Raw genomic sequence first — 13,457 nt, forward strand, 5'->3', positions numbered from 1 at the left:
AGTGATGTAATCACAAACTGGTCAGTCTGAACACTGAAGGGAGCATGCAAATTAATGTCAGCCTGAGAGCGAACACTTCCCACTTTCTGCTGATATCTGTTTATTTAACACAGCATGTTGAAGCAGGTGGATCCATTCACAAGCCAGTCTACAACACAGGTCTGTCAAAACCCTGTTTCCAGTTAAAACATGATCATCAACTTCTACAGATATTTTCACACCAACTTGTGATGACATGTGCTGCTGAAAAGAGAGGAGTGCTACTTTTCACAACTGTATTCCATATTAATAAAATCAGACTGCTGCACTGGTTCAGCACAATCTGGAAAGTGTTCCCATCAGTAACAAGAATAACCATGAGAAAACCTCAGGGAGTTTCTCATTTGGAACATGAGTATCAAGAGGGAAGTGTTCCCACTGAAACAAGAATATCAGGAGGAAAGTGTTCCTGGTTGGAACGGGAATGTCAACAAGAAAGTGTTCTTGTTTGGAAACAGGAATATCAATAGGAAAGTGTTCTGTTTGGAATGGGAATATCAACAGGACAGCATTCCTGTTTGGAACAGGAATATCAAGAGGAAAGTGTTCCCATTTGGAACATGAACATTAACTGGAAAGTGTTTATATTTGGAACAGGAATACTGCTCAATAGGAAAGTGTTCTCATTTGATACAGGAATATCAACAAGATAGTATTCTCACTGGCAACAGGAATACCAAGAGGAAAGTGTTCCCATCTGGAACTGGAATATCAAAGGTTCCACACTGACTTACTTGGACCTGTTAACAAAAACAGAGGTGGATCAATACCACTCAGGAAAGTGTCCAGCAGAGCAGAATCTATTTACGGAACCCCTGGCACAATAACTTGACTGGCCACCATTATTTCTCCCTCTGCAGGAACGCTTAGAACTGACTGCATAAGGACCATGCACAAGAAAGAGACAAGAGTCTGTGATAGTTAAACTACACCCACCTACACTCTTTCACTGCAATAACAATTCTCTGGAGAAAAAAAGGAGCACGAGAACACCAACCTTTAAAACATGCTTTATCTTTATTTTCTTTATAAAAAAATAAAAATAAAAAAAAACTCCCAGAAATATAATAACCAAATACTGGCAGAAAAAAAAATCTAGAAAAAAATATATATAGAAGCTGCTATTCAGTAATGTTAGGAACAGTAAATAATCTATAATATTTAAACATGTGACGAAGAGGAAAAGCAATCAATAAAAAAAAAAAAATTAAAAAAAAAATCAATGAGTAGGAATCATAAAAAATCTACAATTAACAGAAGATTCCTATGGGTAGCATGAAATAACAGATACAAATACGAGCTTCCTATGAACAAGAACAATGAAATCAACAAACATAAAGAAAAATCACTCAAGCAGTAGAATGATAGGAAGAGTAGGATAGTCGTCTTTCAGGTGAGATGACAAAGGTCACAAGTGCAGCACACTCTTGGTAAAAAAAAAAAAAAAAACCCCCCCAAAAAACCAACCAACAACCTGTGGCACCCAGTGAGTTGTCGAACAAACAGGAACAGTGAAACCGTAAGTGACAACAAAAGCTCTGCAGGAACAGATTTAGTACAAATAATGTCAATAAAAGTTTCCTTCCATGCAAAAAAACCCAAACTTACATTAACAGAAAAATAACAACAGAAGCTTCCTATGTATGAACAGAATCCATAGAAATAGCAAAAAAAACAACAATCATCAAATGCTTTCATTGAATAGACATTTAGAAATGACAATCATCAGAAGTTTCTTCTTAAGAGAATGATAAATCATAACATTCAGAAAAAAGCATCTTATGAATAGAAATAGCACAAATGACAAACAATAAAAGATTGCAAAGAACAGAAACAGTGACACCTTCTGAAGGACACAAACAATAACAGCAGCAATCAATAAAACTGCTCCAGCCAACAGAACAAAAATCTAGCTTAAAATGACAACCATCTAACCCCCTGTACCTGACTGATGAATGGAAACACACACAGGCAGCAAAGTACTTGTTAAAGTGGTATCTAACTTTCTTCAATCCCTTGACTGCTGCTGACGAGTGCTCTCCTCACTGAAGGACTGTTGCTAGTAACTGGTGGCCTAGTGAAGCACTGGCACAGTGATAACATGTCCACCTGGGAAGTGCGAGAAAGGGAGGCTGTGGGATAGAATCCCACCGTCACCAGATTTTCCTCCCCTCCAAAAGACCTTGAGTTGTGGCCAAGACACTTTGACCAGTAGATGAGACAATACACAGAAGTCCCACGTGCAGCATGCACTTAGTGCATTTAAAAGAACCCTGGCAAAATCATATATTTATACTGTAAAATCTACTCTAATATACTATACTTGTGTGCGTGTGCACATGACTGAAGCCTGACTGAATGACACCGGAAACAAATGATGAGTGCATGAAGGCAGCTGTCAGTCCACTCTACCCTGGCAGGCAGTCTGTTGTGCATTTGTTAAGTATTCTGTGTTCATAAAATACTTTAAGCTTGGTCTTTGACCAAAGATATGCAACATTTAAGTATCAATAATAATACAATTAATAACTGAGATAGGACTGAGGAAAGCAATCTGGATGTCTGTCACCATTCTTCATTTGGACTCCTTCCTCCTGGAATTGAATTACTTTTGTTCATCATCAAATCAACAGCACCACTTGTAAAAGTACACGAGAAGCAGGAACTCTAGTTCTTACAGTCATTCCTGCCACACTGATCTCATTTCACCAAGGGGTTAAAAGAGTGTGTTCTCCCTCATTCTTCCCACCCCGTCTCTCCCTACAAGTCCCAGTGTCTAACTATGAATAAATCACCTCACACCACTCAATAGTGGCTGCAAACAGTACAGTACTTCAGCAATCCTGTTCAGAAGAGGTGGTTCTATTCTGTGTAAACTTGCCATTCCAACTTGTGACTGAAGTTTGCAGTTGAAGATCAACAAATCACTGGAGTAATTCTGCTGACAGGAAGCAGGAATTTTTGTTTAATGTCCCGTCACACATATGGGTGATTGAAGACATTTTGTTAAAGTATTTATGAATACATCTGAGTATTATCGGTTAGAAGGGGTGGGAGATGTGGATGAATGGAGGGTTGGGGGAAACTGGGCAAATGAGGGTAAAAATGTGGGTGAAATTTGGAAGACAAACAAAACAAAAAAAAACCAAAACAAAAAAACAACAACCACAAAACAAAAAACCCTCTAAATACAGTTACAGGAAATTACTTAAAGGACTTCTGCTGACAGACTGAACTGGTTATGCCAAGACATCATCAAGTGTTGAAGACACCAACTCTCACTCCCCAAACCTCCTGTACTCTCCCTAACCACTGATGATCTTCTGCCCTGCAGTTTCTCTCTTCCCCTCCCTCCCCCCTCTCTCTAATAATATAAATGTCTTCAATTTAACGTCTTTCCGCTTAGAGTAACATTTGGCTCTTGCGTGTGCGTGCGTGCGTGCGTCTTGAGTGTGTGTGTGTGTGTGTGTGTGTGTGTGTGTGTGTGTGTGTGTGTGCGTGCATGTCACTGTGTGCATGTTGATGTGCATCTGTGTGTCTGTCTATTCTGTTTCAGAGTGTGTGTTCACATACATATATATACAGGTGAATATCATTATATGCATACAAAAGTATGAACCAAAGAATGTAACCAGCAAAGGCTGAACAAACAGCATTTTGCAGCAAAGAACATAACCAGCAAAGGTTCAACGAACAGCATTTTGCAGCCAAAAACAACCAGCAACAGTTGAACTTCTTGAAGAAACAGGATTTATGTAATCTTATTTTGTTTTATTGGATAGACTTGAGGAGAGCGAGTGAAACTTCTACTACTCATGCAAAGATTTTTTTTTTTTTTTTTAAGTTAAAGGTCCCTTAGCCTTTTAATAGTTTATAACCATGAATTTCAATCCACTATGTCTAAGGCTCGGCACAGGAAGGTGGGTTCCAATCCTCCCCTCCTGCCGCTTTGACCTTCTCCAACCAGTCAGGTACCATTCATACCTGAATGAAAGGAGGAAAACTGGTATAAAATGCCTTTCCAAGGTGAACACTGAATCAGAAATGGAATGCCTAACCAATTCTGCCAGGGCATCTTTCTGTCTGTATCCATGCAAACAAATTTCATCAAAAAATACTCACTCATGTTGGGGCAGCAGACGTACTCCACACCGCTGAAAGTTCCCAGTCCACAGTTGAGCAGCATGCCGAAGCTCTCACAGTGCATCCCGTCCTTGGCGCAGGCGTCGCGGGCAACTACCTCCCAGTGACTGAAGCCCTCACACACCTGGTCATCATGGTCATGGTCAAATTTGCAGTGCTGTGGCACCAGCAGGGCATCACTCTGGAAGCTGTCCACTGCACAAAGGGAACCCCGCCCATCCAGCAATTCACCAACAACATCAATGGTGAAATTTCATTAAAAAAAAAAAAAAAAAAAATTTAAAAAAACTATTGTGAAATCCATTTGCAATCTTTAGTGAAAAAAAATCAATATTTCTGTCAACGCTTAAGCTCATATGGATTTCACATGAGCTTCTGCTACAAAAGCACTGAAAGAAAACATTAATCAACATTTTTGTCATTGCGTAAACTCATAGACCAGACCACAGCAAAACATTTCTTTTGCAAAAGAAAGTGAAACTTTTGAATTTGCATACATGCATGTAATTAATCTTTGGACAGATCCCTTCTTGACTGAGCCAGTATTTCATGAGATCCCCTATTACCATGCAAATTCTTAGCTGCATGTATTTTTTGAAACAATCTCCATCAAAACCAATCTCCTTGATCAGGTTGTTAAAAGCATCCTCCTGCTGCTGAGCTTCAGAATGCTGTTCACCTAAATTGGATGTTTCCTCTGTGCTTCAATCTCTTCTTCATATATCATTGTAATGATAAAAAAAATTTTTTAAACCCTACCAATATCACATTATTAATAATAATTATTGTTATCTGCTCATTACCATATCATATCCATATTCTTATCATTGCAATATAATATTTTATTATCTTTTCCTTTTTGAAACCACCACCAGCATCATCATTATATTTATAATTTTTTAACATCAATTTATAACCAGCAGAACACTATATTGTTGAATCAGTTAATATTCAGTGAACATATTACATAATAGTTAATACTATATATTCAAAGCCTTTCAGTGCTTCCACCCCACCTCCAAACCCTTAACGCCCTCTCAACCTTGCTGACTGCAACAACTCAAACATGTTTTTTAACATTCAATGATTCACGGATGTTTATCATGCTGATCAACCCGAAGTATTCCAATCCTATACATGTACTGGTTTGGTGTGTGTGTGTGTGTGTGCGCGCGCATTTTGTAAGTTTGACATGGTTGCATGTGTGCCCATGTACTTCTGCACATATGGGGTGAAAATATGGAAAGAGTGAGAAATCCTGTTTCATGAGAATACATGTGTGTATGCTGACTCATTCAATCAGTGTGTAAAAAAATACAAAGTATGTGCTTGTATGCAATGCACATTCATGAACACTTCCCCAGTTGTCACAGAAGTCTGAAATACCTCAACAGCGGAATCCTACAAAAAGAATACCAACACCTGTCAACACAAGTCACCCAATCTGTCCAGCCACATCTGATATAAGTAATAAGTTAAATAACAGTTGTTATTAACACACTGTACAGGTGTAACAACCTCGACCTACCTCCTGCTGAATTTTATCCCAGTGTCCCAGGTTCATTTGTTGCCAGTCAAGACATAACCCCCCTTAACCCCCAACATGAGTTGGAAATTACTTTTCTACAAGTTTAATTAAGCTACTGAAAAAGGTATTGGCCTCATTCTGGGCTAGCTTTACTAACCCTCCCCTCACCAAATAATCATAACATTCCAGTGACAAGCCTGAATCGAAAGTGGAATAGGGAAAGATGGTCCCCCCCCCCCCCCCCCCCCCCCCGGTCACATCACAATCATCAATTAAATAGGGGAGAGGGTTAATTCCAATTGGGCCAAATTCATCTCCTGAGGTCATTTCAATCCAGGCTAGAATGACCACGCATCCACTAGGAGGGGTGTAAAATCAAACACTGGATGAAGAAGGGGGGTGGGGTGGGGGGTGGTGGTGGTGGTGGTGGTGGTGGTGTGTGTGTGTGTGTGTGTGTGTGTGTGTGTGCCGGTTCAGACTAACTGAAGTTCACCCCTGGGTGTTTTGGGGTGAGGGGTAATTCCAGGGTAGTCTATAGAGCTTGTTCGTTAGAAAAAAAAATATAGAGTAATTTGCCCTTGATTAAGCCAGAAAGAGAATTCGTGGGACGTCTCTAAAAGTGAAAGTTGCAAGTTCGTTGACTGCACTTGTGTAAATGCTTCACAATGGGTCTGGGGGAAAACGGGAGGAATGAAGTACTGTGTGTGCTTCAAAGGAAAAGAGATATCGCAACGAATACCAGCCATGAACCGACTGCATAGCGCGATTCTGGCGATCTCAGAATCACATCGTGAACTGAACTGAAGCCAAGGACCGCACCCTCAGTGGCGATGATATTCCTTCACTTTTTACGAACAAGGTCTTCAAAACAAGCACAGTATGTGACATTTTGAATCGAATATTCATTTTTATGTTTCAAAATATATTTGTTTCAATTCAACAGCCAAGCCTAAGAATGTTTGAATGTTTTGAGTCTGATTTCTCAAAGAGGGATGATAATAATGTCTTCATTTCTCACACACTTATCTGCCTAATGTTTGAATCCAAAAGCACAATTTAACCTTTAAAACAGAGAATTACAGTACACCAGTTGGCCTGTCTTTTTCAACTTCCAGTCACCAATATTGTATCATTCAACTGGATTTGTGTGTGTGTGTGTGTGTGTGTGTGTGTGTGTGTGTGTCAGAGGTAGGTGCATACGCCTGTATGATCGTGATGTTGAATGGTGAGGCTTTGAGCCGAATGGTGATGATGCGGCTTGAAACTGGGCGACATCCCAAGATGCAGTTTGTGATGTTCTTGAGGACGAGGAAGCCTACCCCATGCTCGTGGCGGTCTTCTTTGCCACTGTAGTACAGTTTGTGACCTTCTTCAGTTGTGAGATCTTTAATGTTCTTCAAGCGTACTTCACAAAGCCCTATGATGTTCCAGTTGTATCGTTCCATCTCGTATGTCAGTTCTTTGATTTTTCCTGCTGCACGGAGAGTTCTGATGTTCCATGTGCCAATCACGATGTTGTCTCTGCTTCTGATTTTTGCTGAGGTGTTACCAGTAGCATATTTTTCGCCTCTGCCCTGGTGTGCAGCAGAAGATGCGTACGCAACTGTCAAAAACTTGACAACAACCAAGCAAGGACGAGTCAGCACCATCCAGGACAAATCAGGGAAATGCCTCATTGAAGAAAAAGACATCCTACAGCGCTGGACTGAATATTGCTCCGAGTTGTACAACCATGACACCAAAGGTGACACTTCAGTTCTGAACTGTCCCCCATCAACCAACAACGACAGCCAGCCAATTCTTCGGGAAGAAGTAGAGGCAGCAGTGAAGACACTGAAAGCAGGGAAGTCAGCTGGCGTCGACAACATTCCCGCCGAACTGATTCAAGCTGGAGGCGAAGCAGTGATTGATGCCCTCACCACCATCTGTAATAAGATCCTGCAGACGGGGGAGTGGCCAACCACCTGGACACAATCATTGGTCATCACAATCCCCAAGAAGGGCAACCTACAACAGTGCAAAAACTACCGCACTATCAGCCTAATCAGCCACCCCAGCAAGGTCATGCTAAAGGTCCTTCTCAACTGACTGAAACCGCAAGCAGAAATGATCATCGCCGAAGAGCAGGCCAGCTTCAGAGCAGGGAGAAGCACAACAGAACAAATCTTCAACCTGCGCTTGCTGTGTGAGAAGTATCTCCAGCACCAAAGAGACCTCTACCACGTCTTCATTGACTTCAAGAAGGCGTTCGACAGGGTATGGCACGCTGCCTTATAGGCCACCATGCACAAATTCAACATCAGTGAAGACATCATCCAAGCCATACAGAACCTATACGAAAGAGCAACCAGTGCAGTCCTCTTCAATGGTAGCATGGGTAACTGGTTTAGAACCACGGTCGGAGTCAGACAGGGATGTCTACTCTCTCCCACTCTCTTCAACCTCTTTCTTGAAAGGATCATGACTGACGCTCTGGAAGATCATGTGGGAACTGTCAGCATTGGAGGCAGAGTCATCACCAACCTGCGCTTTGCCGATGACATTGATGGCCTGGCAGAAGAGAAAGAACTCGAAGAACTCGTGCACAAACTTGACAAGACATCACCAGCCTACGGCATGGAGATCAGTGCACTGACCAAGGTTATGACAAACAACAGCCAAGGCGTAACGTCCAACTTGCACGTAAACGGTGAAAAACTGGAAGAAGTCTCCTCCTTCAAATACTTGGGTGCCATTGTGTCAGACGAGGGTTCGACAGTGAGATCCTTGCTACTTCCACAGGCAGTGTGAATGTTTACACACACACACACACACACACACACACACATATATATATATATAGAGAGATAGAGATAGAGAGAGAGAGAGATAAGGCATAGTTATCACTTATTGTTGCAATTTTAAACAACTCACTGGCTTGCGATTCTGCACAAGCATAACGCAGTGAATAGATCTGACACATTTTGGGGGTTGTATGCAGTTTGACTAAAAAATGTGTAACTAAAACAAATGTCATAACATTCAAGCTATAATTATATATTCTTTTCTTTTTTTGTCACAGCTGTCAGATGTGCAAGTCCAAGAAGACATCACTACTACTTCTGCATCAGCAGTGGAAACCAATGCTGCTGACAGTAAATTGAGTAATATTACAAAATTTAACAAATTTGGAAGTGAAAGTATGCAATGATCTGACATGTTTTTCATCATCTACCAAGCTGGCTCAATATGCTGATGATATTGCTATATGGATTCAGACATCCTTGAGGAAAAGGACAAGCCTACATTACATCAATTATGTACAGAAACATTTTCAGGGTGAACTCAATAGACTGAGTAGCTATATGCAATCTAATGGTTTTGAGTTTTCTGTAGAAAAAACACATTTGATCCTCTTTAATAATGGTTATAATCCCAGCAAACTACCACGATTTTTTTTTTAGGAGGACGTGAAATATTGTTCAAGTCGGAAATAAAATTTCTTGGGATCCTATTTACTTCAAAACTAAACTGGAAGAAACACATTGATTCAATGGTGACTAAAGCAGTTAAAAGTTTAAATTTCTTAAAAATTGTAAGTCACTCTCCTTGGGGACAAGACTCCAAAATTCTTTTACATTTAGCGACATCTCTCGTAAGATCAAGATTGACCTACGATCAAGAAATTTTCTTTTCTGCTCCGCCGACGTTTCTAAAGAAGCTGCGAATAAATGACAGTAAAGCTGTGAAACTGGCTTTAGGGGTACCTGTGCATACTAAGACCTCAGAAGCCTATAAGCTTGCGGGTATTCTACCACTAGATGAAATCAGAAAATTAAGTTCTGCTAAATACATTGTGAGATGTACAGCAGTGGATGATTTTGAGGAATTAAATATTAGGTCTGATATTGATTTTCCAAAAAATGCACAAAATAATTCAAATCTACAAACCATTCGCACATATGTGTCAGATATTTTAAATTCTTCAGACATTGATTTGCATGATATGGCACCTCGTGTTCTGGTGCCACCAGTCCCTCCCTGGGAGTTAACAAAAGCAAACGTTAACATATGTGCTTCTGACACAACAAAAGGAGAATCTCCACATATAATAGCAGCATCTGTCAGAATTGAATTAGAAGAAAATTTTGATTATCATTTAAAAGTTTACACTGATGGCTCGGTCCTGGATGATAGCAGAACAGGATCTGCTTTTGTCATTCCTAACCTAAAAACAGAAAAATCATATTATTTAGGTAAGGGACATTCAATTTATACAGCTGAATTGGTGGCCATCCTTATGGCTTTAAATCATCTTGTTGATATACCAATCATAGTAAGTAATATCCTATTTTGTGTTGATTCTCAATCTGTCTTAAAAAGTTTGCTCCTTTTTGAGAATAATCAAAGAGAAGATTTATTGTTTGAAATTAGGTATTTATTGCACTCCCTATTTGTGAAGGGTACAAATGTTGATTTTTGTTGGATACCATCTCACCCTGGATTCCGTTATAATGACCAAGCAGACAGGGCAGCAAAAAGGGGAACAAAAAATCATATAGATAGTATAAAAGTATATTGCCCATTGTCATACAAGGAAATAAACAATATACTAGAAAGAGACTTTTATAGGTGCTTGAATTCAACTTACCTCATCAGTTGACTCTCTCAGACTTTGGTCCGATTCGCAGACCAATTCTGAGTTTAGCTCTCAGACTATTATCAAATTCATTACGGACCAAATATTGTTCTAATGTCAAGTGCATATGCTTTAGTAACCTGACAACTGAGCATATAATTTTTCACTGTAGCTTGATGAAGCCTTTTGTACACGAAAGTGTGTTTTCACAAGTGACTGAGAACGTTGATGTTTTTGACTTTTTGCATTCATTATCAGTTGTTTCGCTTGTCAGTTTAACGACTTCTCTTTTAGGAAGTCCTTTAAGTAATTTCCTGTATTTAGAGGGTTTTTTGGGGGGGTTTTGTCGTTTTTTTCTTCCAAATTTCACCCACATTTTTACCCTCATTTGCCTAGTTTCTCCCAACCCTCCATTCATCCACATCTCCCACCCCTTCTAACCGATAATACTCAGATGTATTCATAAATACTTTAACAAAATGTCTTCAATCACCGATATGTGTGATATGTGTGACGGTACATTAAACAAAATTCTTCCTTCTTTGCTTCCCCCTTTTCACCAGATGACACAGTGAAAGATGACTTATTAGGGCTTTGAAGACTGTTTTGTCATAAAATTTAGACTTAAGGGGGCTTACAGTAGTGGGTGTCAATTTGTAGTGTGTGTGTGTGTGTTAGTTGAGAGCAGACCAATTCAGAAGGATCATTGGTATTGACAAATTGTGTAACACAGTCAGATTATCATCTGTGTATGAAGATTTTTTTTTTTTTTTTTTTTTTTTAAAGCTTTCTTATTGGGAATTGTGGAGTTTGAATGCTCCTGATATGTTTTTTTCTTCATACTGATGTGAACTGTAGCTGTGATTTTTCTTCTCTTTTCTTCTTCTTCTTCTCTTTGAGGGGGTGGGGAGGTGCAGTATGCTTCAAGTTCAAATCAGCTGAGATAACACTGATCATGGAAAAAAAATCAAAACTTTGTAAATATAGACACTGCACTTCAATACAGATGTAGATCACACACACACACACACACACACACACACACACACACACACCACCCAAAACCAAATGGTGCTCACATCATAAATAAATCAAATTGTTTAAACAATTATTTATTATTTAGTATTTAGGTATGAATGAATGGAAAAAAAGGGGGGGTGGGGGGGGAAAGAAAAAAATAAAAAAAAATAAAATATCTTATTGAAGTGATTTTCTTCAAGTCTGTTTGTGTGTGACTCAGACCTGTTTACACTGCATTTTGTAAACAGTCCAAATTTGATTAGCAATAAACAAATGAAATATATATTTATGCTTTTAAAAGAAAATAAAGTAAATAAAAAATGGGAGGTGGGGCATGCATATGTAAATAAATGCAAATATTTACACAAAAAATTTACAGCACTACCAGTTTCTAAAAAATGGCATCAAAGAGAAAGCTGGTATGTATGTGTTAATCCTATGGCCAGTTGTTAGATACAATGAACTTAGTTTTCCATAAAAGAAATACGTATTTTAACCTGGTGAAAGTACAGACATATCCATTTTGGGTGAACAGGTCAGCTGATTGTACCAGACTGGTGTGCCTGAATGTCTGGGAGTCTTGAGAAGACTTATCAATGCATGTCACTTGCAATGATGTATGAGTACTGTATGCACACATGCATGTGTGCTGCACCATAAGATGAAATCATTCTTTACTTACAGTTAATCATCAATGCAACTGTGATAAAACACACATGAATCAGTCTTGATGATTATCAATATCATCTTTAATCAAATTCCATGCACAGCTCCACCACTCTTTTCCCCACAGATTTCCATGCTCAACTCCAACACTCTCCTCCCCACAATATATATATATATATATATATATATATATATATATATATATATAAGCTACTTCAATATTTTTTTTTTAAAAGTAATGTGATAGAAAAGCCAGAAAAAGATCAAATTCATTGGAACAGCACTGCCCATTTTCTCAAGTCTGAAATCTGTTCTTAGAAGGCACACACACACACACACACACACACATACACTAATACTATGTAGCAACAATATGAAATGCTGCAATGTATGCAGATTCTGAGTGAATGGGTCAAAAACAGGAGCGATACTTTTTTCTTCAGTTGTTAAAAATGTGCGTGAGGTTGATGTCGCTGTGACAGCAGAAATGTCTCTGTGACAGCAGAAACTGACTTGACTTCGCCTTCTTGTTTCTGGGTCCGTGACAGTTTCAAATTTTTGCACGAGGAACAAGTTCAACTTTCATGCCACTTATCAGTTGTCCCTTCTTTTTGAAATACTCTTTCGGTTCTTTAACTTTCAAGGAGTCAAGTGCACTTTCAGTTTCAGCGGACAGAGTCGCCATGTTGCCTTATCCGGACGTCCCAAGGTGAAGGGGCTGAACTTTTCACTGACTTCCTGTTTCTTAACGAACAAGGTCTATACTGACCCTGGGGTTAATGTGGGCCAGCCAAGGTAGAGAGGGGCTGAGAAGGGGTTGGGGTGGGGGGTGGGAGGTGGGTTGACTATGCTGTTTACACTGGAAAGCTGAAACCCCTACCCTGATACAGACCCGGGTTTCACATTTTTTCAGCTTCACTGAGCAAAACCTCTCAGACCAATTGTCCTGCCCACTCCTTTACACTGGGTGACCAGTTCCACTGTGTCAACACTTCTTTCATGTTTTTGCTGCAGCCTATATGGGTAGAATAGACCTACCCTGCTCTCTGTGGGTAGAATAGACCTACCCTGCTTCACTGTTCTGTACTAGCAGCACTGGAATTGGTCATGTATGTAAGAAGCTATATACACAAGCTGGATGTTGTTTTGTAGATGATGTGAAGGTTCTACAATCTCAGAATTTGAAAGCAGGAGTTAAAGATCTCATGTCCCTAGCATGACTATTCTTTCACAAGATAATCCAAATATCTGTGACGAAAATTATCTGAGAAAATAAGTTCTACCCCATGAGAGTGTAACACCTCAGAATCAGGGTTTGAGTGTGCAAACTAGCTATCTGAGGTAATCAGTTCATGTCTCCCTTGTTTGGGCGTTGGTCGCCAACATCACAGCTTGTGTCACTCAGTTGATGTGAGATTTTGTTCACTGAACTATTTCAGTTTT

General features: G+C 39.6%; 1 protein-coding gene across 2 annotated transcripts in view; it reads right to left on the minus strand.

The window, feature by feature from the left end:
- LOC143291706 (amyloid-beta precursor-like protein) overlaps positions 1-13,457 on the minus strand; it is a 65,900-nt gene that overhangs the window by 38,363 nt on the left and 14,080 nt on the right. For both annotated transcript variants that reach the window (XM_076601730.1, XM_076601729.1), the window contains exon 4: positions 4,162-4,377. In XM_076601730.1, coding sequence (XP_076457845.1) covers positions 4,162-4,377 — 216 coding nt within the window. The remainder of the gene's footprint in view (positions 1-4,161; positions 4,378-13,457) is intronic.

The sequence above is a fragment of the Babylonia areolata genome, chromosome 17 (assembly GCF_041734735.1).
Source record: "Babylonia areolata isolate BAREFJ2019XMU chromosome 17, ASM4173473v1, whole genome shotgun sequence".
In the NCBI taxonomy this organism is placed as follows: domain Eukaryota; kingdom Metazoa; phylum Mollusca; class Gastropoda; order Neogastropoda; family Buccinidae; genus Babylonia; species Babylonia areolata.